The sequence below is a fragment of the Myotis nattereri genome (assembly GCF_964212035.1).
Source record: "Myotis nattereri genome assembly, chromosome: 9".
In the NCBI taxonomy this organism is placed as follows: domain Eukaryota; kingdom Metazoa; phylum Chordata; class Mammalia; order Chiroptera; family Vespertilionidae; genus Myotis; species Myotis nattereri.
The window spans coordinates 18,056,019-18,081,883 of NC_138084.1; the positions used below are offsets into that span (position 1 = coordinate 18,056,019).

The 25,865-nt window shown below is 42.6% G+C and overlaps 4 protein-coding genes across 4 annotated transcripts in view; all 4 read left to right on the forward strand.

Annotated features, from left to right (window-relative positions):
• Positions 1 to 25,865, forward strand: part of LOC308524758 (olfactory receptor 4A5-like) — a gene marked incomplete at both ends in the record, with an annotated part of 363,276 nt that overhangs the window by 62,483 nt on the left and 274,928 nt on the right. The gene's annotated exons all lie outside the window — the stretch shown is intronic.
• Positions 1,566 to 2,492, forward strand: LOC308525235 (olfactory receptor 4P4-like; the record flags this gene model as incomplete). The annotated part of the gene is made up of 1 exon (XM_081100024.1): positions 1,566 to 2,492. One exon carries the CDS (start codon positions 1,566 to 1,568, stop codon positions 2,490 to 2,492), a length of 927 nt encoding a protein of 308 aa, XP_080956150.1.
• On the forward strand, positions 10,521 to 11,447 carry LOC308525234 (olfactory receptor 4P4-like; the record flags this gene model as incomplete). The annotated part of the gene is made up of 1 exon (XM_081100023.1): positions 10,521 to 11,447. One exon carries the CDS (start codon positions 10,521 to 10,523, stop codon positions 11,445 to 11,447), a length of 927 nt encoding a protein of 308 aa, XP_080956149.1.
• LOC308525236 (olfactory receptor 4P4-like) lies at positions 18,322 to 19,248 on the forward strand (the record flags this gene model as incomplete). The annotated part of the gene is made up of 1 exon (XM_081100025.1): positions 18,322 to 19,248. The coding sequence occupies one exon, from the start codon at positions 18,322 to 18,324 to the stop codon at positions 19,246 to 19,248; it is 927 nt and encodes a 308-aa protein (XP_080956151.1).

Below are 25,865 nucleotides of genomic sequence, written 5' to 3' on the forward strand. Positions count from 1 at the left end.
AAATTGTACTACAGCTCAGGACAATTGTAATTGGAGTTTTGTGATAGTTCCAGAGACTTTGCATGAAGTTAGATCACAGGGTAATACTTGGGATTGATGGATGGAATTTAAATAAAAAAAATCCATGAACTCCCTAAAATCCTATTAAAATTATCTTTGTATGCCAAATGTTCATTTTTCTAAAACAATTTCATAGGAATTCAGATGAAGTAAAATACATTGTTCAATTACCATTATAACCCTTCATAAACAGGCTAATCAATGTGTAGGATTTATTTTTTGTAAAACTGAGCTTTGAGTTTAGCAATTATGTGATATATTTCAGATCAGGTTGCAGAGAGGAAGTCAGAGATGGTGTATAATATTTTGCACCAAAGAAGCACTTCCTTGTAACTAAAATATTCCAAGGACTTGGGCCAATGAGTGTACAGTAAGCCTGGTGAGGAAAAAAAGTGGTTCAATTCAAGGAACTGCAAGGTGGTGAAACAGATGGAGTGAAAAAGGATTTCTGGATGCAGTTTGCTCCTTCAAGAGTGTGTCCTAAAAGCAAGCCCCAGAAAGGGTGACTGAAGGACAAAAAAGGTGAGAACTCCTGTGTTAGACTGGAAAGTGAACTGGGAAATAAGGTCAATTTCAGGAAGCGGTAAATTCATTAAAATCCCTACACTGCAGCAACACTCCCCCCCAAAGACCTGCTTGTTGCTCTTTTTCTCCCTCCACTTAAAAAATATGTTCATGAAAAGGTTCTTTTTAAGAAAACTTTTTCTTGAATTTTTTGGGTCGATATTGGTTAATAAAGTTATATAGGCTTCAGATGTACAATTCTACATGTGTGTCATCTGTATATTGTATTGTGTGTTCACCACCCAAAGCCAAATCTCCTTCTATCTCCATTTATCGTTGCTTCACGCTCTTCTACCTCCTTCCACCCACGTTCCCTCTGGTAATCACCACACTGTTGTCTGTGTCTATGAGGTTTTTCTTTTTCTTTGCTTAAGGCCTTTACCTCAAAAATGTGTAAAGGTTCTATAAACACTTTCTGAAATTGTCACCCAGATGTCCAATATTTAAAATTATGAGCTCACTGAAGTCTAAGGACAATACTGAACTTTCAGGATTTAGCACAGGTTTAGTCATTGGAAAGGACTGAGAAATATAGTGATGTCACAGCCCTTGAAGAACAGATTTAAAAATCACTCTTAAGTTATAATACTAAAATTGCATCTCAAAAATTTTTCAGCAAAAGAACTTTTCGTCTTTTAAGTATTCACTGTGTTGTTCATGGTACATGTGGGACTTGGATTTATCATGATTGCAATTAATTGATTATTTGTTCTTTTATTGTTACCCTCTGTTTGTCCTAATGAACTGCACTGTACTTGTAGATAGAGATCCTATTTTGTACACTGCTTACCCTGGGCACCAATTATAGTGATTGCATCATAATAAATGATCAATGCATATTTATTGACTAGATCAGTGACTTTTAAGTCAATAATTTCAGAAAGTTGAGTGTTTCAGGTATATTAACTTCCTCCCTCTATCTGGTCAAACCCACAGAAGCCATGGGACAGGACAACATCACAGAATTTATCCTCCTGGGACTTTTTAGTGGTGAGGATGCAAAGATTGCCTGTTTTGTGCTCTTCTCACTGTGCTATATTACCGTTCTCTCAGGAAACCTGCTCATTCTTGTCACCATCAGGGGCAGCTGCCTCAGTGAAAAGCCCATGTACTTTTTCCTCAGCTACCTGTCCTTCATGGATGTCTGCTTCACCTCCACGGTGGCCCCCAAACTGATCACAGACTCACTGGCCCAGCGGAGGACCATCTCCTACAACAGCTGCATGGCCCAGATGTTTTATGCACACTTTTTTGGTGGCACTGAGATCTTCATCTTGGTGGCCATGGCATATGACCGCTATGTAGCGATCTGCAAACCCCTTTACTACATGGTCATCATGAGCAGAAAGGCGTGCTATGTCCTTGTGATGGCCTCTGTCATTGGGGGATTTATCCATTCCATCCTGCATGTATTGATTATTGTCCAACTTCCCTTCTGTGGCCCCAATCAGATAGACCACTATTTCTGTGATGTATTCCCCCTGCTGAAGCTGGCCTGTACCGACACGAGCCTGATGATTATTGCGATCATTTCCACCACCGGGGTGCTGTCCATTCTGACCTTTGTTGCCTTGGTAATTTCTTACATCATCATCCTGTCCACCCTGAGGACACGCTCCTCCGAGGGCTGCCGCAAAGCCCTCTCCACATGCGGCTCGCACATCACTGTCGTGTTCATGTTCTTCTTGCCCGTCATCTTCACGTATGTCCCCACAGCCGATTCTGTCAATAACGACAAGGTCTTTGCCTTGTTTTACACCATGATCGCCCCCATGTTTAACCCTCTCATCTACACGCTGAGAAACACGGACATGAAGAATGCCATGAGGAAAGTGTGGTGCCGAGACAAGTTATTGAAAGGTAAATGAAGCCTGTGGTGTGTGAGCCCATTGCAGGCATCCTTGTATGCACAGAATTGTTAATGTCAGCAAATACAGCAGGTACCCATCGGCGGCATGCTGCCTTCAAAGGTTGCAGGCTTGAAGAGACAAGTCCCTCAGACACTCTCCTTCTCTTCCTTTACCTTTATAAGCCTGAGTTCAACGGAGTGGATCAGGCAATCTCCAGGTCTCCTGAAGCTCTGACATTCTGGAATTTATGTCGGGCATTTGGAATATTCTGCCCATCATAGTCTCAGACATAGTGAGCATGACAGCACTTTTATCAGGAAAAATTGTAAAGACTGCATGGTTTGGTAGTTGTGCCCTGCTTCCAGAAACAGATATCTTGGCTGAGACACCTGTCACAGATAGATGGAGGTCCTAAACACTTTCTTTTTTTGAGTTTCCATTGCAATATAAATACTTTCACATGTTTCTGAATATTTAACTCCTTACATTAACAAATCACTCTTCTAAAAGGATGCAATGTAATGTAATTATACTGTTTACACTATACTTACAGAAGTAATTGTAATTAGCTCTTTTTACCCTATCGCGGTGTGTTCCTGTAATTGGGAATTTCAATTGGGTGATGAACATCTTTTTTCAATTCCACAATGTAATTCTATGACTGTATTTATGACTTCATTTTAAAATGCTCCACGAGTGTACAAATTGATGCTCTTTATAAATGAGCAACATAAAAAATGTTACATCCTGTGTAAGGCCTTGAGCTTAAGAAGGCACAATGCTAAAGGGGCGAATATTCCTGGGTGCATTTTGTTAATCCTTGGTGCTCCTTATGCAAATGGCATATGTTGAAGTTTTCTAGAACAATGTAAATCTGTCTCCTTTCCACTCAGGCAAGCGCTGATACTAGGAAGCAATAAAGAAGATTGAACTAAGAAGCAGGTATAGCCATCTGAAAACAGGAATATGCCAAGATCATTTTTGGTACATTGATGTGGTTCCTTAATTTATGCAAGAATCCTCCAGCTTTGTGAATTGGAATGAACTTCTGACTTTATCTAGGGTTGTCCATTAGCGCAATGTACATCTGAGGATCTGGGCCTAGAGGGTGGGGGCACCAAGATTTCAAATATGAGAGACACCGACCTTATGTATTCTCATGCTCATCCTCTTCACCACAGTCCCCACTAAGAAATTGTATTGTGTGTACTGCATGTATTATTGTCCTCCGTGCAACAGGAATCCAAGTTTTCAGGTGAGGATGGTGTTTGCAGAGGTTACCCATAGTTTGATGTAGATTTTAACAATAGTTTCTCTCTTCCAAAAGAACCCTGCCATGTGTAAACCCTGCCATGTGTCAACCCTGCCTGAAAAATTAGGGCGCTTAGAGCTAAAGAGGAGAAAGAAAAATAATGGTGTATATTGACAAGGAGATAAAGACGAAAGTAGATCAAGTCAGGGTTTAATTTTGATGTTGTCCTTGTGGTAAATACCTCCCGGTGGAATTCACAATTCAGAAAGGTGAAGATGAACAGAAATGTCTATAGCTGTATGGGCAGGTGTGTTACTCAGATGCTTATTTTAATAAGCCCATTATTGAAGTGTATGTAGGCCACATTCTATGGTAATCCTACGTGATAATAGACAAACATGGTAATTGACTGTACCTTCGCTGCGCCTCCCATTGGCTAACCAGCAGGATATGCAAATTAACGGCCAACAAAGATGGCGGCTAATTTGCATACTGCACACAGGCGCGACAGCACAGCTGCCAGTGCAAGAGGCTCCATTCCGGCCCCCGTGTGCGACCCCAGAAGCCGCCTGCCTGCCGCTCCTCAGGCCGCAGGCAGGCCCTAGATACCCCAGAAACTGGCCAGAAGCCGGTGATAGGGGGTAGATGCGGGTCCCCTGCCCAGGCCTGACACCTCTGGCGGAGGCTGATCCGACAATTGGAGGGTCATGGGAGTCGATGTCTCAGGTCAAGGTGTCAGGCCTGGGCAAGGGGCCTATCTGGCAATTGGAAGGAGATTGGGGTCTCTTCCAGGCCTGATGCCTTGGCTAGAGGCGTCAGGCCTGGGCAGGCGGTAGAGCCGGCAATCAGAGGGGTCTGGGGGTCCCCGGTACAGGCCTGATGCCTCTGGCTGACACATCATGCCTGGACGAGGGTGGAGCCCGCCATGGGAGGGAGATGAGTGTCGCCTGCCCAGGCCTGACACCTCTGGTGGAGGTGTCAGGCCTGGGTGAGGGCAGAGCCAATGATGAGGGGATATGGGGGTCCCCTTCCCAGACCTGAAGCCTGGGCCAGAGGTGTCAGGCCTGGGCCGGGGGTGCCAAGCTGGCTATTGGCGTGAACTACAGAGGAAACACCTTCTCTGACCACTCATTGGCTAAGCTCCCTGTATGCCACTGGTAATATTCTTAGTAACTTGGGTAATAAGAATCCAAATAGGTGATCTAGGGTTTTTTAACACACTCCTGAAGAAAAAAAGGAAGGTCTGCTGCTGGAGGGTTAAGAAATGTCATATCCTGTCCTAGCTGGTTTTGCTCAGTGGATAATGCCTCGGCCTGCCAACTGCTGGGTCTGGATTCAATTCTGACTAAGGGCATATACCTAGGTTGCAGGCTCCTCCCTGGCCTGTGCCCAGGTCAGGGCTCATGCAGGAGGCAACTGATCAAAGTGTTCCTCTCACGTTGATGTTTCTCTCTGTCTTTTCCTTTCTCTTCCACATTCTCTAAAAATCAATGGAAACATATCCTCAGTTGAAGGTAAAAAAATAAGGAAAGAAAGAAATGTCATATTCTATGTAAGAAAAATCTTGAAAATGCCTAAAGAAAGTTGTCATTTTTTCGTGGTAAAGGGACTGGAGTCCGTGTTGATGAAAACACCTTGGAGGCTGCGGTGACTGGCAGTGTCTGCAGCAGTGGGGTGATGGGGCTGGTGCCTTCCCCTGATCAGCCTGGTTGCCTCCCACAAAGGGAGGCCAGACTGTGGCTTAGGCCTACTCCCCAAGGAGAGCAGGGAGCAGGGAGTAGGACATTCCCTGAGTGCTCCCAGTATGTGATAGGGGGCAAGCTGGGCTGAGGAATCCCCCTCCCCTCCAGTGCCCAAATTTTTGGGCACTGGGCCTCTAATCCTATATAATGAAAGAATAATATTCAAATTGACCCTAACAGCAGAATGACCAGAACAACCACTGGACCAGTCACTATGAGGTGCACTGAGCACCTCTTGGTCCCTCCCCTCATCAATCAGGCACTGATCACCCAATGGCGAATGGGGAACCAGAGGCTCGGGGGGGGGGGCATGGCCAGCATGGGCAGCTGGGGAAGATGGCCCTGATCACAGGCCAGGCCTAGGGACCATACCTGCATATGAAATTTGTGCACCGGGCCTCTTCTACACTAATAAAAGGGAAACATGCAAATTGACAGTACCTCCAGTATGCCCAGCAGCCAATCAGGGCGAGTATGCAAGTTAACCCAACAAAGATGGCAGGGGCCATAGAGCTGGAGGCTTGGGTTGCCCCGGTGAGGGAGGAAGCCAAGCTTCCTGCCCGCACTGGATGTTGCTCAAGGAGGGGCTGGGGCCTGGGTCACCAGGGACCTTGGGAGGTGGGGTGGGCAGCACCAGACACCGCCCGTAGGGTGTGGGCCCCAATCGGGGACCCGGGAAATCGGGGTGGGCAGCTTCAGAAGTCACCGGGAGACGCTGCCCGCAGGTTAATTTGCATATGCAGGCAGGGAGCGAAGACTGAAGACAACTGAAGACTGAAGAGGCTTGGCTTCTCTGCTGCAGCTGGACCAAAGGCCTGGGTCCTAGGAGCCGGAGGAAAACCGGTGCCGGCAGCCAAGGGAAGGAAGACCTATTGCGCGAATGTTCGTGCAACGGGCCTCTAGTTAATAAATATTGGCCTTGGACATAGAAGCAAAAGGAGGCTCTTAAGAAACATAATCAGTGTGTTAGGGTTTATCCCGCATAGAAAGTAATAAAGCTACTTTTAAGTCCATTTGGTCAGTGCCCATAAAACTTACATTTAATACGTAACATCACATATTTGAAGCAATTTAAAAGGATTTCTTTGACAGCACACTTGAAAAGTCGAAGCAAGAGCAAATTAAAATCACCAGTTTTTTTTTCACTGGTCTTGTCCAAGAATCACCACGGGGATTGCCTGTGAGATGGCACCCAGGTCCTCTCATGCCCTTAAATACTCCTGACTGCAGCTTCCCCAGGTGCCTCCAAGCCCCGTGCACTGATGGAGCTGGGCCTTGCTGCTCATTACTGTGTTGGAGGGAAAAGAGATGAGAGCTTTGGGTGTTTCCCCTGCAGTTTGTGATGTAATGCTCATTCCTTTTATGTGTATACAGAAAGTTAATTTTCAAAATATATTTATTTTAAATATAATTTGAAAGCTGGATACAAAGCATGAGACATTTTTTCATTGCCTTTCTCCCCTAAGAGATCTATTTGATTTAGAATAGAATTTTTTTTTGTCTTTTGGCATGAGTTCAAGAAGACAAGGATTTCCCTTCAGATATTGATTGGAATGAACTGATATTCAATATGTGAGTTCCTATTTTTTCTTTTCCTTTTCTGTCTTTTTTTTCCTTCCTTTTTTACTTTTGAATGCCCAAGTCTAAGTAAACTTAGTTCTTTGAGTAGCTATGGAATAATCTATCCTTATCTGCTTCTTTTTTTAGGAAATTATATTTTCCATAAATATGTGTTCTAAAAATGTATCTCCCTGGTAACTATTTCTTTTATAACTTTTATGGGCTTCTAATTCATGTCAAAATTGGCATTTTAATAGTTTACAAAATGATTTTAAGAGGTCTGTTTTAACAGGAAATGAACAAGGGGAATGCTCTCTTGAAATCTGGCTTGAAACTTGAGATTGTTAGATGCTAGGACAGGAGGCTATGAGAAATAGTGGTGTTTTGTACTCTACTTCAGATAGAAAAGCAATGATACAAAACTATAAAAGTTTGAAAAAATGATCAAATAATTGACGAAGACAGCAATAATAAAAAGAATAAATATTGTAAAACATAAAAAATTAATTGATGACTTTGATAAATTAATAGATAAATAATTTAGTATATCACTTGATTTAAAAACATTAGTTATTTGCAGCTGGAAGAATCCATGAATACTAATATTCCTATTTCCTGAGAGGAAATAGATATCCATGTATCTATAAAATAGCATTGAGGTCATCTGTTCTTCAAGGGTGATGAGGACACTATAATTTTCAGTTCTTTCCTGTGACTAAATCTGTTTTCACACTCAAAATAGATCTTAGTGATTTGTATCATGGTAGATGCATCATATGGACCCAAAATTTAAATTTCTGTCTTCTTTTCCATAATAAGAACATATCACATCTTATTTCTGTTCTACTGTCAGGTATTTAGATCACTTCTATCTTCCAAATTTAAATGAGTCTTCAACAAACACACTTCTGAATGCTTTCTGGATAGTTTTGCTCAGTTGCTCATAAAGTTTTATATGAACAGACTTAAAATTGTACTTTTATGAAGTTGATAAGTGAGAATAGTATTTCATTACTGTTTAGTTTGCATTTCCCTGAATATTTTTATATATGTTTTGGCTAGTTGGAATTTCCTTTCTGTATATTGCTTAGTAAAAGTGTTTGCTGTTTTAGAAAAAAAGGTTACTTAATTATATATTATTGATTTACAGGATTCATAAATACCCCCATTTTTCCACTCTTAAAAATTTTGATTCAAATGGAATTTGTCACAAAAATTTTAGACATATTATATATATTTTACAAATTTGCCTTTTGTGCTTTGCTTAAAGAAATGTTCCTACTTAAGATATAAACCCATTCTAAATTTTTCTTAAATATTTTTCTTATTTTACTTGGTACATTTGCATCTTCAGCCATGTAGAACATAATTTTTTGTGCCTTTGAGGAATATATTTGTTCCCCAAAAGGAGATTCAAAGTCCTAACATCAGTTACTAATAAGTCCATTATTTCACATGAGTCTGAAATCCCAACTTAAACATGGAATGAATTCCAGTATATTTATGTGTTTATTTATTGACTGCCTTTAAGTCCACTGCTGTGTCTTTATCAACAACTCTTTCTTTGCCATCGCTTGATAACATATTTCTGTTCTGAGAAGGAATGTCTACCTTCTTCTGTCTTCCTTTAAAAAGTTAGCTTAGCTTTCTGGATGTGAAGTGTTTCTGAACTTTGGAACCAACTTTTCAAATTTTACAAAAAACTTTGTCAGAATTTTGTTTTAATTATTGACTGTACTGTTTAATTTGGAAAGATTTGACATAGTTTTTATTGCTATTCCTTAATCATAAACCTCGTATATCTTTTTATGATTGCAATCCTTTTATATGTTTAAATATAATTCTGTATTCAAGTAAGGGATTCTATTTTTTAGGCTAGAATACGTAACTCACAGTTAAAAAGGACTTTTAATTGTTTATTTTAAACAAATTGTACTACAGCTCAGGACAATTGTAATTGGAGTTTTGTGATAGTTCCAGAGACTTTGCATGAAGTTAGATCACAGGGTAATACTTGGGATTGATGGATGGAATTTAAATAAAAAAAATCCATGAACTCCCTAAAATCCTGTTAAAATTATCTTTGTATGCCAAATGTTCATTTTTCTAAAACAATTTCATAGGAATTCAGATGAAGTAAAATACATTGTTCAATTACCATTATAACCCTTCATAAACAGGCTAATCAATGTGTAGGATTTATTTTTTGTAAAACTGAGCTTTGAGTTTAGCAATTATGTGATATATTTCAGATCAGGTTGCAGAGAGGAAGTCAGAGATGGTGTATAATATTTTGCACCAAAGAAGCACTTCCTTGTAACTAAAATATTCCAAGGACTTGGGCCAATGAGTGTACAGTAAGCCTGGTGAGGAAAAAAAGTGGTTCAATTCAAGGAACTGCAAGGTGGTGAAACAGATGGAGTGAAAAAGGATTTCTGGATGCAGTTTGCTCCTTCAAGAGTGTGTCCTAAAAGCAAGCCCCAGAAAGGGTGACTGAAGGACAAAAAAGGTGAGAACTCCTGTGTTAGACTGGAAAGTGAACTGGGAAATAAGGTCAATTTCAGGAAGCGGTAAATTCATTAAAATCCCTACACTGCAGCAACACTCCCCCCCAAAGACCTGCTTGTTGCTCTTTTTCTCCCTCCACTTAAAAAATATGTTCATGAAAAGGTTCTTTTTAAGAAAACTTTTTCTTGAATTTTTTGGGTCGATATTGGTTAATAAAGTTATATAGGCTTCAGATGTACAATTCTACATGTGTGTCATCTGTATATTGTATTGTGTGTTCACCACCCAAAGCCAAATCTCCTTCTATCTCCATTTATCGTTGCTTCACGCTCTTCTACCTCCTTCCACCCACGTTCCCTCTGGTAATCACCACACTGTTGTCTGTGTCTATGAGGTTTTTCTTTTTCTTTGCTTAAGGCCTTTACCTCAAAAATGTGTAAAGGTTCTATAAACACTTTCTGAAATTGTCACCCAGATGTCCAATATTTAAAATTATGAGCTCACTGAAGTCTAAGGACAATACTGAACTTTCAGGATTTAGCACAGGTTTAGTCATTGGAAAGGACTGAGAAATATAGTGATGTCACAGCCCTTGAAGAACAGATTTAAAAATCACTCTTAAGTTATAATACTAAAATTGCATCTCAAAAATTTTTCAGCAAAAGAACTTTTCGTCTTTTAAGTATTCACTGTGTTGTTCATGGTACATGTGGGACTTGGATTTATCATGATTGCAATTAATTGATTATTTGTTCTTTTATTGTTACCCTCTGTTTGTCCTAATGAACTGCACTGTACTTGTAGATAGAGATCCTATTTTGTACACTGCTTACCCTGGGCACCAATTATAGTGATTGCATCATAATAAATGATCAATGCATATTTATTGACTAGATCAGTGACTTTTAAGTCAATAATTTCAGAAAGTTGAGTGTTTCAGGTATATTAACTTCCTCCCTCTATCTGGTCAAACCCACAGAAGCCATGGGACAGGACAACATCACAGAATTTATCCTCCTGGGACTTTTTAGTGGTGAGGATGCAAAGATTGCCTGTTTTGTGCTCTTCTCACTGTGCTATATTACCGTTCTCTCAGGAAACCTGCTCATTCTTGTCACCATCAGGGGCAGCTGCCTCAGTGAAAAGCCCATGTACTTTTTCCTCAGCTACCTGTCCTTCATGGATGTCTGCTTCACCTCCACGGTGGCCCCCAAACTGATCACAGACTCACTGGCCCAGCGGAGGACCATCTCCTACAACAGCTGCATGGCCCAGATGTTTTATGCACACTTTTTTGGTGGCACTGAGATCTTCATCTTGGTGACCATGGCATATGACCGCTATGTAGCGATCTGCAAACCCCTTTACTACATGGTCATCATGAGCAGAAAGGCGTGCTATGTCCTTGTGATGGCCTCTGTCATTGGGGGATTTATCCATTCCATCCTGCATGTATTGATTATTGTCCAACTTCCCTTCTGTGGCCCCAATCAGATAGACCACTATTTCTGTGATGTATTCCCCCTGCTGAAGCTGGCCTGTACCGACACGAGCCTGATGATTATTGCGATCATTTCCACCACCGGGGTGCTGTCCATTCTGACCTTTGTTGCCTTGGTAATTTCTTACATCATCATCCTGTCCACCCTGAGGACACGCTCCTCCGAGGGCTGCCGCAAAGCCCTCTCCACCTGCGGCTCGCACATCACTGTCGTGTTCATGTTCTTCTTGCCCGTCATCTTCACGTATGTCCCCACAGCCGATTCTGTCAATAACGACAAGGTCTTTGCCTTGTTTTACACCATGATCGCCCCCATGTTTAACCCTCTCATCTACACGCTGAGAAACACGGACATGAAGAATGCCATGAGGAAAGTGTGGTGCCGAGACAAATTATTGGAAGGTAAATGAAGCCTGTGGTGTGTGAGCCCATTGCAGGCCTCCTTGTATGTACAGAATTGTTAATGTCAGCAAATACAGCAGGTACCCATCGGCGGCATGCTGCCTTCAAAGGTTGCAGGCTTGAAGAGACAAGTCCCTCAGCCACTCTTCTTCTCTTCCTTTCCCTTTATAAGCCTGAGTTCAACGGAGTGGATCAGGCAATCTACAGGTCCCCTGAAGCTCTGACATTGGAATTTATGTCAGGCATTTGGAATATTCTGCCCATCCTTGTCTTAGACATAGTGAGCCGACAGCGCTTTTATCAGGGGAAATTGTAAAGACTGCATGGTTTGGTAGTTGTGCCCTGCTTCCAGAAACAGATATCTTGGCTGAGACACCTGTCACAGATAGATGGAGGTCCTAAACACTTTCTTTTTTTGAGTTTCCATTGCAATAAAAATACTTTCAGATGTTGCTGAATATTTAACTCCTTACATTAACGAATCACTCTTCTAAAAGGATCCAATGCAATGTAATTATACTGTTGGCACTATATTTACAGAAGTAATTGTAATTAGCTCTTTTTACCCTATCGCGGTGTGTTCCTGTAATTGGGAATTTCAAGTGGGATGATGAACATCTTTTTTCAATCCCACAATGTAATTCTATGACTGTATTTATGACTTCATTTTAAAATGCTCTACGAGTGTACAAATTGATGCTCTCTATAAATGAGCAACATGGAAAATGTTCCATCCTGTGTTAGGCCTTGAGCTTAAGGAGGCACAATGCTAAAGGGACGAATATTCCTGGGTGCATTTTGTTAATCCTCTGTGCTCCTTATGCAAATGGCATATGCTGAAGTGTTCTACAACAATGCAAATCTGTCTCCTTTCCACTCAGGCAAGCTCTGATACTAGGAAGCAATAAAGAAGATTGAACTAAGAAGCAGGTATAGCCATCTGAAAACAGGAATAGGCCAAGATCATTTTTGGTACATTGATGTGGTTCCTTAATTTATGCAAGAATCCTCCAGCTTTGTGAATTGGAATGAACTTCTGACTTTATCTAGGGTTGTCCATTAGCGCAATGTACACCTGAGGAACTGGGCCTAGAAGGTGGGGGCACCACGATTTCAAATATGAGAGACACTGACCTTATATATTCTCATGTTCATCCTCTTCACCACAGTCCCCACTAAGAAATTGTATTGTATGTACTGCCTGTATTATTGTCCTCTGTGCAACAGAAATCCAAGTTTTCAGGTGAGGATGGCATTTGCAGAGGTTAGCCTTAGGTTGATGAAGATTTTAACAATAGTTTCTCTCTTCCAAAAGAACCCTGCCATGTGTAAACCCTGCCTGAAAAATTTGGGCGCTTAGAGCTAAAGTGGAGAAAGAAAAATAATGAGGTATATTGACAAGGAGATAAAGACAAAAGTAGATCAAGTCAGGGTTTAATTTTGATGTTGACCTTGTAGAATTATCCAATTCAGAAAGGTGAAGATGAACAGAATTGTCTATAGCTGTATGGGTAGGTGTCTTACTCAGATGCTTATTTTAATAAGCCCATTATTGAAGTGTATGTAATCCACATTCTATGGTAATCCTACATGATAATATACAAACATGATAATTGACTGTACCTTCGCTGCACCTCCCATTGGCTAACCACCACGATATGCGAATTAACTGCCAACAAAGTTGGTTGCTAATTTGCATACTGCGCGCAGGGGGGGACAGCGCATCCGCCAGCGCAAGAGCTGCCATCCTGGCCTCCGTGTGCGACCCTAGAAGCCGCCTGCCTGCCACTCGTTGGGCCGCAGGCTGGCCCTAGAATCCCCAGAAGCCGGCCAGAATTCGGTGATGGGGGCGAGATGGGGGTCCCCTGCCCAGGCCTGACATCTCTGGTGGAGGCCAATCCGACAATTGGAGGGTCATGGGGGTCGATGTCTCTGGTCAAGGTGTCAGGCCTGGGCAAGGGGCCTATCTGGCTATCGGAGGGAGATGGGGGTCCTCTTCCAGGCCTGATGCCTGGGCCAGAGGCATCAGGCCTGGGCGGGAGCGGAGCCGGCAATAGGAGGGGTCTGGTGGTCCCTTGCACAGGCCTGATGCCTCTCGCTGAGGCATCAGGCCTGGGCGAGGGTGGAGCCGGCCATGGGAGGGAGATGAGTGTCCCCTGCCCAGGCCTGACACCTCTGGTGGGGGCGTCAGGCCTGGGCAAGGGGCCAATCATTGATTGGAGGGTGATGGGGGTCGACACATCTGGCCAAGGCGTCAGGCCTGGGCGAGGGCAGAGCCAGTGATCGGGGGGAAATGGGGGTCCCCTTCCCAGACCTGAAGCCTGGGCCAGAGGCGTCAGGCCTGGGCCGGGGGTGTCAAGCTGGCTATTGGCGTGAACTACAGAGGAAACACCTTCCCTGACCACTCATTGGCTAAGCTCCCTGTATGCCACTGGTAATATTCTTAGTAACTTGGGTAATAAGAATCCAAATAGGTGATCTAGGGTTTTTTAACACACTCCTGAAGCAAAAAAGTGAGGTCTGCTGCTGGAGGGTTAAGAAATGTCATATCCTGTCCTAGCTGGTTTTTCTCAGTGGATAATGCCTCGGCCTGCCCACTGCTGGGTCTGGGTTCAATTCTGACTAAGGGCATGTACCTAGGATGCAGGCTCCTCCCTGGCCTGTGCCCAGGTCAGGGCTCATGCAGGAGGCAACCAACCAAAGTGTTCCTCTCACTTTGATGTTTCTCTCTGTCTTTCATTTTCTCTTCCACATTCTCTAAAAATCAATGGAAACATATCCTGAGGAGAGGGTAAAAAAAGAAAGAAAGAAAGCAAGAAATGTCATATCCTATGAAAGACACATCTTGAAAATGCCTAAAGAAAGTTGTCATTTTTTAATGGTGAAGGGACTGGAGTCCGTGTTGATGAAAAGACCTTAGAGGCTGCGGTGACTGACAGTGGCTGCAACAGTGGGGTGATGGGGCTGGTGCCTTCCCCTGACAGCCTGGTTGCCTCCCACAAAGGGAGGCCAAACTGTGGCTCAGGCCTGCTCCCCAAGGGGAGCAGGGAGCAGGGAATAGGACATCCCCTGAGTGCTCCCAGTATGTGATAGGGGGCAAGCTGGGCTGAGGGACCCCCCTCCCCTCCAGTGCCCAAATTTTTGGGCACTGGGCCTCTAATCCTATATAATAAAAGGATAATATGCAAATTGACCCTCACAGCAGAATGACCAGAACAACCACTGGACCAGTCACTATGAGGTGCACTGAGCACCTCTTGGTCCCTCCCCTCATCAATCAGGCACTGATCACCCAATGGCGAATGGGGAACCAGGGGTGGGTGGGGGAGGCATGGCCAGCTGTGGATAGCTAGGGAAGATGGCCCTGATCACAGGCCAGGCCTAGGGACCATACCTGCACATGAATTTTGTGTGCTGGGCCTCTTCTACACTAATAAAAGGAAAACATGCAAATTGATAGTACCTCCGGTATGCCCAGCAGCCAATCAGGGCGAGTATGCAAATTAACCCAACAAAGATGGCAGGGGCCACGGAGCTGGAGGCTTGTGTTGCCCCGGTGATGGAGGAAGTCACCTCCTGCCCGAGCTGTCCGCTGCTCAAGGAGGGGCTGGGGCCTGGGTCACCAGAGACCTTGGGAGGCGGGGCGGGCAGCACCAGACACCGCCCGTAGGGTGTGGGCCCCAATCGGGGACCCGGGAAGTCGCCGCCAGAAGCTGCCCGTGGATTAATTTGCATATGCAGGCACGGAGCGAAGACTGAAGACAACTGAGACGGAAGAGGCCTGGCTTCTCTGCTGCAGCTGGACCAAAGGCCTGGGTCCTAGGAGCCGGAGGAAAACCGGTGCCGGCAGCCAAGGGAAGGAAGACCTTTTGCGCGAATCTTCGTGCAACGGGCCTCTAGTTAATAAATATTGGCCTTGGACATGGAAGCAAAAGGAGGCTCTTAAGAAATATAATCAGTGTATTAGGGCTTATCCCGCATAGAAAGTAATAAAGCTACTTTTAAGTCCATTTGGTCAGTGCCCATAAAACTTACATTTAATACGTAACATCACATATTTGAAGCAATTTAAAAGGATTTCTTTGACAGCACACTTGAAAAGTCGAAGCAAGAGCAAGTTCAAATCACCAGTTTTTTTTTCACTGGTCTTGTCCAAGAATCACCACGGGGATTGCCTGTGAGATGGCACCCAGGTCCTCTCATGCCCTTAAATACTCCTGACTGCAGCTTCCCCAGGTGCCTCCAAGCCCCGTGCACTGATGGAACTGGGCCTTGCTGCTCATTACTGTGTTGGAGGGAAAAGAGATGAGAGCTTTGGGCGTTTCCCCTGCAGTTTGTGATGTAATGCTCATTCCTTTTATGTGTATACAGAAAGTTAATTTTCAAAATATATTTATTTTAAATATAATTTGAAAGCTGGATACAAAGCATGAGACTTTTTTCATTGCCTTTCTCCTCTAAGAGATCTATTTGATTTAGAATAGATTTTTTTTTTTTTTTGTCTTTTGACATGAGTTCAAGAAGACAAGGATTTCCCTTCAGATATTGATTGGAATGAACTGATATTCAATATGTGAGTTCCTATGTTTTCTTTTCCTTTTCTGTCTTTTTTTTCCTTCCTTTTTTACTTTTGAATGCCCAAGTCTAAGTAAACTTAGTTCTTTGAGTAGCTATGGACTAATCTATCCTTATCTGCTTCTTTTTTAAGGAAAGTATATTTTCCATAAATATGTGTTCTAAAAATGTATCTCCCTGGTAACTATTTCTTTTATAACTTTTATGGGCTTCTAATTCATGGCAAAATTGGCATTTTACTAGTTTACAAAATGATTTTAAGAGGTCTGTTTTAACTGGAAATGAATAAGGGGAATGCTTTCTTGAAATCTGGCTTGAAACTTGAGATTGTTAGATGCTAGGACAGGAGGCAATGAGAAATAGTGGTGTTTTGTACTCTACTTCAGATAGAAAAGCAATGATACAAAACTATAAGAGTTTAAAAAAATGATCAAATAATTGACGAAGACAGCAATAATAAAAAGAATAAATATTGTAAAACATGGAAAATTAATTGATGACTTTGATACATTAATTGATAAATAATTTAGTATATCACTTGAATTGGAAACATTAGTTATTTGCAGCTGGAAGAATCCATGAATACTAATATTCCTATTTCCTGGAGAGGAAATAGATATCCATTTATCTATAAAATAGCACTGAGGTCATCTGTTCTTCAAGGGTGATGAGGGCACTATAATTTTCAGTTCTTTCCTGTGACTAAATCTGTTTTCATACTCAAAATAGATCTTAGTGATTTGTGTCATGGTAGATGTGTCATATGGAGCCAAAATTTAAATTTCTGTCTACTTTTCCATAATAAGAACATATCCCATCTTATTTCTGTTCTGTCAGGTATTTAGATCACTTCTATCTTCCAAATTTAAATGAGTCTTCAACAAACACACTTATGAATGCTTTCTGTATAGTTTTGCTCAGGTGCTCATAAAGTGTTATATGAACAGACTTAAAATTGTACTTTTATGAAGTTGATAAGTGAGAATAGTATTTCATTACTGTTTAGTTTGCATTTCCCTGAATATTTTTATATATGTTTTGGCCAGCTGGAATTTCCTTTCTGTATATTGCTTAGTAAAAAGTTTTGTAAAAAGAGATGGTGTATAATATTTTGCACCAAAGAAACACTTCCTTGCAACTAAAATTTTCCAAGGACTTGGGCCAATGAGTTTGCAGTAAGCCTGGTAAGGAAAAAAAGTGGTTCAATTCAAGGAGCTTCAATGTGGTGAAACAGAGTGAAAAAGGATTTCTCGTTGCAGTTTGCTCCTTCAACAGTGTGTTCTAAAAGCAAGCACCAGAAAGGGTGACTGAAGGACAAAAATGGTGAGAACTCCTGGGTTAGACTGGAAAGTGAACTGGGAAATAAGGTCAATTTCAGGAAGCGGTAAATGCATTAAAATCCCTACACTGCAGCAACACTTCCCCCCAAAGACCTGCTTGTTGCTCTTTTTCTCCCTCCACTTAAAAAATATGTTCATGAAAAGGTTCTTTTTAAAAAAAATTTTCTTGAATTTTCTGGGTTGACATTGGTTAATAAAGTTATATATGCTTCAGATGTACAATTCTACATATGTGTCATCTATATAGTGTATTGTGTGTTCACCACCCAAAGCCAAATCTCCTTATATCCCCATTTATCCTCCCTTTACGCTCTTCTACTTCCTTCCACCCCAGGTTCCCTCTGGTAATTACCACACTGTTGTCTGTGTCTATGAGGTTTTTCTTTTTCTTTGCTTAAGGCCTTTGCCTCGAAAAATGTATAAAGGTTCTATGAGCACTTTCTGAAATTGTCACCCAGATGTCCAATATTTAAAATTATGAGCTCACTGAAGTCTAAGGACAATACTGAACTTTCAGGATTTAGCGCAGGTTTAGTTATTGGAAAGGACTGAGAATTATAGTGATGTCACCGCCCTTGAAGAACAGATTTAAAAATCACTCTTAAGTTATAATACTAAAATTGCATCTCAAAAATTTTTCAGCAAAAGAACTTTTCGTCTTTTAAGTTTTCATTGTGTTGTTCATGGTACATGTGGGACTTGGATTTATCATGATTGCAATTAATTGATTATTTGTTCTTTTATTGTTACCCTCTGTTTGTCCAAATGAACTGCATTGTACTTGTAGATAGAGATCCTATTTTGTACACTGCTTACCCTGGGCACCAATTATAGTGATTGCATCATAATAAATGATCAATGCGTATTAAGTGACTAGATCAGTGACTTTTAAGTCAATAATTCCAGAAAGTTGAGTGTTTCAGGTATATTAACTTCCTTCCTCTATCTGGTCAAACCCACAGAAGCCATGGGACAGGACAACATCACAGAGTTTATCCTCCTGGGACTTTTTAGTGGTGAGGATGCAAAGATTGCCTGCTCTGTGCTCTTCTCACTGTGCTATATTACCGTTCTCTCAGGAAACCTGCTCATTCTTGTCACCATCAGGGGCAGCTGCCTCAGTGAAAAGCCCATGTACTTTTTCCTCAGCTACCTGTCCTTCATGGATGTCTGCTTCACCTCCACGGTGGCCCCCAAACTGATCACAGACTTACTGACCCAGCGGAGTACCATCTCCTACAACAGCTGCATGGCCCAGATGTTTTATGCACACTTTTTTGGTGGCACTGAGATCTTCATCTTGGTGGCCATGGCATATGACCGCTATGTAGCGATCTGCAAACCCCTTTACTACATGGTCATCATGAGCCGAAAGGCGTGCTATGTCCTTGTGATGGCCTCTGTCATTGGGGCATTTATCCATTCCATCCTGCAGGTATTGATTATTGTCCAACTTCCCTTCTGTGGCCCCAATCAGATAGACCACTATTTCTGTGATGTATTCCCCCTGCTGAAGCTGGCCTGTACCGACACGAGCCTGATGATTATTGCGATCATTACCACCACCGGGGTGCTGTCCATTCTGACCTTTGTTGCCTTGGTAATTTCTTACATCATCATCCTGTCCACCCTGAGGACACGCTCCTCCGAGGGCTGCCGCAAAGCCCTCTCCACCTGCGGCTCGCACATCACTGTCGTGTTCATGTTCTTCTTGCCCCTCATATTCACGTATGTCCCCACAGCCAATTCTGTCAATAACGACAAGGTCTTTGCCTTGTTTTACACCATGATCGCCCCCATGTTTAACCCTCTCATCTACACACTGAGAAACACGGATATGAAGAATGCCATGAGGAAAGTGTGGTGCCGAGACAAATTATTGGAAGGTAAATGAAGCCTGTGGTGTGTGAGCCCATTGCAGGCATCCTTGTATGTACAGATTTGTTAATGTCAGCAAATACAGCAGGTACCCATCGGCGGCATGCTGCCTTCAAAGGTTGCAGGCTTGAAGAGACAAGTCCCTCAGCCACTCTCCTTCTCTTCCTTTACCTTTATAAGCCTGAGTTCAACGGAGTGGATCAGGCAATCTCCAGGTCCCCTGAAGCTCTGACATTCTGGAATTTATGTCGGGCATTTGAAATATTCTGCCCATCATAGTCTCAGACATAGTGAGCATGACAGCACTTTTATCAGGGAAAATTGTAAAGACTGCATGGTTCGGTAGTTGTGCCCTGCTTTCAGAAACAGATATCTTGACTGCGACACCTGTCACAGATAGATGGAGGTCCTAAACACGTTCTTTTTTCGAGTTTCCATTGCAATAAAAATACTTTCACATGTTGCTGAATATTTATCTCCTTACATTAACAAATCACTCTTCTAAAAGGGTGCAATGCAATGTAATTATACTGTTGGCACTATACTTACAGCAGTAGTTGTAATTAGCTCTTTGTACCCTATCGCGGTGTGTTCCTGTAACTGGGAATTTCAATTGGGTGATGAACATCTTTTTTCAATCCCACAATGTAATTCTATGACTGTATTTATGACTTCATTTTAAAATGCTCCATGAGTGTACAAATTGATGCTCTTTATAAATGAACAATATGGAAAATGTTCCATCCTGTGTAAGGCCTTGAGCTTAAGAAGGCACAATGCTAAAGGGACGAATATTCCTGGGTGCATTTTGTTAATATTCGGTGCTCCTTATGCAAATGGCATATGCTGAAGTTTTCTACAACAATGCAAATCTGTCTCCTTTCCACTCAGGCAAGCTCTGATAATAGGAAGCAATAAAGAAGATTGAACTAAGAAGCAGGTATAGCCATCTGAAAACAGGAATAGGCCAAGATCATTTTTGGTACATTGATGTTGTTCCTTAATTTATGCAAGAATCCTCCAGCTTTGTGAATTGGAATGAACTTCTGACTTTATCTAGGGTTGTCCATTAGCGCAATGTACACCGGAGGAACTGGGCCTAGAGGGTGGGGGCACCAAGATTTCAAATATGAGAGACACCGACCTTATGTATTCTCATGCTCATCCTCTTTACCACAGTCCCCACTAAGAAATTGTATTGTATGTACTGCATGTATTATTGTTCTCTGTGCAAAAGGAGTCCAAGTTTTCAGGGAAGGATGGCATTTGCAGAGGTTAGCCATAGTTTGGTGAAGATTTTAACAATAGTTTCTCTCTTCCAAAAGAACCCTGCCATGTGTAAACCCTGGCATGTGTACTGCCTGAAAAATTAGGGAGCTTAGAGCCAAAGAGGAGGAAGATAAATAATGATGTATATTGACAAGGAGATAAAGACAAAAGCAGATCAAGTCAGGGTTTAATTTTGATGTTGACCTTGTGGCAAATACCTCCTGGTGTAATTATCCAGCTCAGAAAGGTGAAGATGAGCAGAAATGTCAGTAGCTGTATGGGCAGGTGTCTTATTCTGATGCTTATTTTAATAAGCCCATTATTGATGTGTATGTAGGTCACATTCTATGGTAATCCTATGTGATAATAGACAAACATGGTAATTGACCGTACCATTGCTACGCCTCCCATGGGCTAACCAGCACAATATGCAAATTAACTGCAAACATAGATGATGGACAATTTGCATACCGCAGGCAGGGCGGGACAGCGCAGCCGCCAGTGCGAGAGCCACCATCCAGGCCTCTGTGTGTGACCCTGGAAGCTGCCCGCCTGCCACCCAGTGTGCTGCAGGCTGGCCACAGAAGCCCCAGAAGCCGCCCAGAAGCCAGTGATCAGGGTCCCCTGCCCAAGCCTGACACCTCTGGCGGAGACGACAGTCCTGGGCAAGGGGCGGATCTGTCAATCGGAGGGTGTTGGGGGTCGACGCCTCTGGCCGAGATGTCAGGCTTGGGCAGGGGTTGGAGCCAATTGGAGGGTCTGGGGTCCCCTGCCCAGACCTGATGCCTGAGCCAGAGGCATCAGGCCTGGGTGGGGGGTGGAGCCAGTGATCGGGGGAGATGGGGGTCCCCTTCCCAGGCCTGAAGCCTGGGCCAGAGACACCAGGCCTGAACAGGGGGAGAGCCTGTGATCGTTGGGAGATTGGGGTCCCCTGCCCAGGCCTGACATCTCTGGCGGAGGCGTCAGGTCGGGGCAAGGGGCTGATCAGGCGATCAAAGGGTGATGTGGGTTGATGCCTCTGGCTGAGGTGTCAGGCCTGGGCGAGGGTGGAGCTGGTGATCAGGGGGATATAGGGGTGCCCTTCCCAGGCCTGAAGCCTGGGCCAGAGGCATCAGGCCTGTGCGGGGGGCAGAGCAGGCAATCAGAGGGGTCTGGGGGTCCCCTGCCCAGGCCTGATGCCTCTGGCCAATGTATCAGGCCTGGGCAAGGGTGGAGCCGGCCATGGGAGGGAGATGGGTGTCCCCTACACAGGCCTGACACCTCTGGCCGAGGCTTCAGGCCTGGGCAAGGGCAGAGCCAGTGATCGGGGGGAGATGGGGATCCCCTGCCCAGGCCTGAAGCCTGGGCCAGAGGCGTCAAGCCTGGGCCGGGGGGTGGGGGGCAAGCTGACGATTGGTGTGAACTACAGAGGAAACACCTTCTCTGACCACTCATTGGCTAAGCTCCCTGTATGCCACTGGTAATATTCTTAGTAACTTGGGTAATAAGAATCCAAAAAGGTGATCTAGGTTTTTTCACCACACTCCTGGTGAAAAAAACGAAGGTCCACTGCTGGATGGCTAAGAAATGTCATATCCTGCCCTAGCCAGTTTGGCTCAGTGGATAATGCCCTGGCCTGCAGATGGCAGGGTCTGGGTTCAATCCTGCCAAGGGCATGTACCTAGGTTGCAGGCTCCTCCCTGGCCAGAGTCCAGGTTAGGGCTCATGCAGGAGGCAACCAATCAAAGTGTTCCTCTCACTTTGATGTTTCTCTCTGTCTTTCCCTTTCTCTTCCACATTCTCTAAAAATCAATAGAAACATATCCTCAGGTGAGGATTAAAAAATAATAAATTATTTATATATATGAAAAGCTAATATGCAAAGTGTCCCCTCGGGAGTTCGACCAGGAGACCAGGAGGTTAGTCGCTTGCTATGACTTGTGCTGACCACCAGGGGGTGGCATAGAACATGGTGTGTGACCAGCAATGGCGGCAGGGCACTGAGGGAGAGAGGGAAGGAGGAGGCGGGGAGGCAGGGAACCTGATTGGCCCTGAGTACTGGCCAGGCCTGGGGCTCCTATCCATGCATGAATTTCATGCACTGGGCCTCTAGTTGTGAACATAAGAAACTTTCAAACCTGTAAAGAATTTTTCTGAGTTTATTTGAGCCAAACTGTCAATAATTGCTGAGAAGCAGAATCTCAACATATGGAGATAATGCTCAGGAGAATGGTGTTTTTTTTACCAATTTTTATACATTATAATCAAAGGAGGAGACGTAAGTGGGTTACATGAAATCCACTAGTGATAGATTAGGGAGGCGGGAGAAAGCAAAGCAGGGAGACCTCTGGGATTGGATAAAAAGTAAAATGATAGACACATGCTTCTTTTACATAGGTAGGTACAGGATAGGTAATAGTCAACAATTAACATGATAACAATAACAATGAAGAAATTTGTGGTCTCCATCCTGGTGTCCTGGTGCATTGGTTGTGCCTTGAGGGGTCCGGAAAAAGGGAAGTTACAAGTTACCCTGACATTCCAATGATATGCTATCATAGATACAAAAGACAACAGACAGGTTTAGTTGTCTAGGACATGGCCACCTGCCATCAACTGCTTTTAGTTAATAAATTTTAATTTCAGACCATCCTTTGTGGTTACTTTAGGTCTCTAGAGTTTGCAAGGCTGCCACACAGGCCTTCCCTGAACTAGTCAGATTAGTATGTGGCCCCCTTTCATCCACATAATGAATTAAATGTCCACATAATGAATTAAATTGGCTTATTGTGACAAATTTGCTATTTGGTTTCTCTCCAAAGAAGACAGGCTTTTTGAATATGGCTCATATTAATCTTTTGTTAACTCTCTTCTTATAATTTATCAACAAAGGAGGGGTGAACAGGAATCTACCCAAGGGTGGTTGATATTGTGTGTTCTTTTCCCATGTGTTTTCCATGGGCAAAATAGTGGGAGGGAGATTGGCTGTGTAGGAAGGTATTTGGAATTTGTGCTTTAGGTACATAACCAAGGTTACGTGCCCTCTTCCATGTCCATTCCCTCTGTGTTGGCTTTTTCTATTGCTCCTTTCAAAATACCCAACACTAAATATACTGGAGGTTTTACTAACTTAAGAATGTGCCTCATTCCACTTGTGCCAATTTCCACTTCTACAGTTTGATCATATTCTTGGATCAGCCAGCTCAATAATGCCATGTAGCAAGCTATTTCAAAACATTTAATTCTTGCTCATGTGTCATTGGGGAAGCTGGGGTTTAGCTGATCTAGGTTGGGCTTGACTAGGCTTAATTGCGTACCTCAGGGTAGGTTCCAATGTACTCCATGTGGTTCTTATTTTCACCTGGAAAATAGAAGTGTTATCTTAGTCTCTGCTGAGATTGAGATTCTGTATTCTGTACATGTTCTATATTGTTGACTGTTATGGAAGTTCAGTGTTGTATCTCTCTATGCTGTGTACTCGACTTGCAGATATTTTATACTAAAAATGTAGAATAAAGACTATTTTGAAGATTTGATTAAAGTGATGAGGTACCATTACACAAAACAAACAAACAAACAAAAATCCAAAAAACAGTTGGTCCCCATGCAGGAGCTGGACACAACAGAACATTGTCAAAATGAGGCTTTCCCTCTTAGGTATTATACAAATGGTGACATTTTGGTGACTCTGACATGTGATAAATGTTTTAACCTCCTGGATATGTTTAAATGAGCAAAGGGATGCCATATGAAGACATGCACATCAAAGTTCTCTTTACATATTAAATTGAGCAGTGCATGGAAATATGTTTAAAATATTTTATCCTACAATCACTGATTAGAAAATACAGGGAGACACAGCTTTACTTTTTCTACTATGCGTAAGCTAATTTATTCATCTAGAAAATGAGAAACGTTGTCATTTATTTTCATCAATGAAGGCTCTAATCAAAGTCCCAACTTCCATCTTGTAACAACAAGGTTTTAAAACTGCAAAGCCGGCAGTCGATGTTGTGATTATATTTCTATGAAATAAAATGGTGTTGTTGACCAGACTCAACCCCACTGAAACTGTGCGGAGTCTGAGTTCTCACCATTCTTGGTCTACTTATTCCAAGGAACCAACAGGAGACTCTGGGCTCCTCTGATTGGGATTGAATGCCTTTTGATATATAATTTTTTATCTTTAATTTTATGAATGCATCGACATCAGAGATAATTTTTTAAAGCACTATTCACAGTCTTTTATATGAAGTTCACACATGCACACACATAGACACAGACACACACACTCCACAAGCATAAACATGTACCCAGGTATAGTCAGTAACTTAAATAATCAGATTTGTGGAAAACACAATGAAACAATTGCAGAGGTAATTAATGTCCTGTTCATTTGCTATAGAAAAATAAAGTTCAGATTGTGTGAAGGAGAAATGTAGCACTAGGGCAAGTATCAGTTCACATAAGAAAGACATGTTTGTCTGTCCAGAATGAGTCTTTCTGGAATCCATAGCTGGAAATCAGGTTTTAGTAGAGCCATTTGGTCCAAACATTGGAGAAAATACAGTTCCCAAATTTGAATTTCAGCAATTTGTGTTTATCCTGTCAGTTGAGTGATAGTCACCTAGTCTAACAAATGGATAATTTTTATTCAGTTTATTTATTTTCTGTTAGTCACTTTACATTAATAGGGACAGTAGGCGACAGAATATAGGTGAAGATTAGAGTGAGAAGAAACATACTAGTGGGATGTTATCATTAAAAGGGGGATCTTAGAGGTAATTTTTTTCAATTTTTGTATTGTTTGAGTAAAGAAAATGAGTCCTAGAGAAAGGAAAAGCTTTTCCCCAAGACCAGAGGCTGAAATTGATTTTTTTTTAGAGACAGAGAGGAAGGGGGAGGGAGGGAGTGAGACATAAGGTGGGGTGGGGGGCGGGGGGGAGAAACACTGATTTGTTGCTCCACTTATTAATGCATTCATTGGCTGCTTCCTATATGTGCCCTGACCAGGACTGAACTGCAACTTTGGCATATGGGACCACCCTCTAACCAACTGAGCTACCTGACCAGGGCCCAAGTATTTTATTTTTAAGCCCCTGTTTTATCTCTTTTACATTCTGCAGACAAATCCCCTCCATTCTAACATTATTAGGTTTAATTTTCACTCTGTTTGGGAGGACTTACATAAATATGCTTTAGTTTAGATCTCTATCATTTTTCACATATCATTTCATTCATACAACATATACACAGTGAGTGCTTTGTATGCACCAATCACAGTTCTAAACACTAGAAAACACCCTTAAGAATTTCACAATAAACTCTCATTCTTTAAAGAAAGTGTCACAAAGGTAAAAATGGGGAGAAAATAACGGTGCTAAG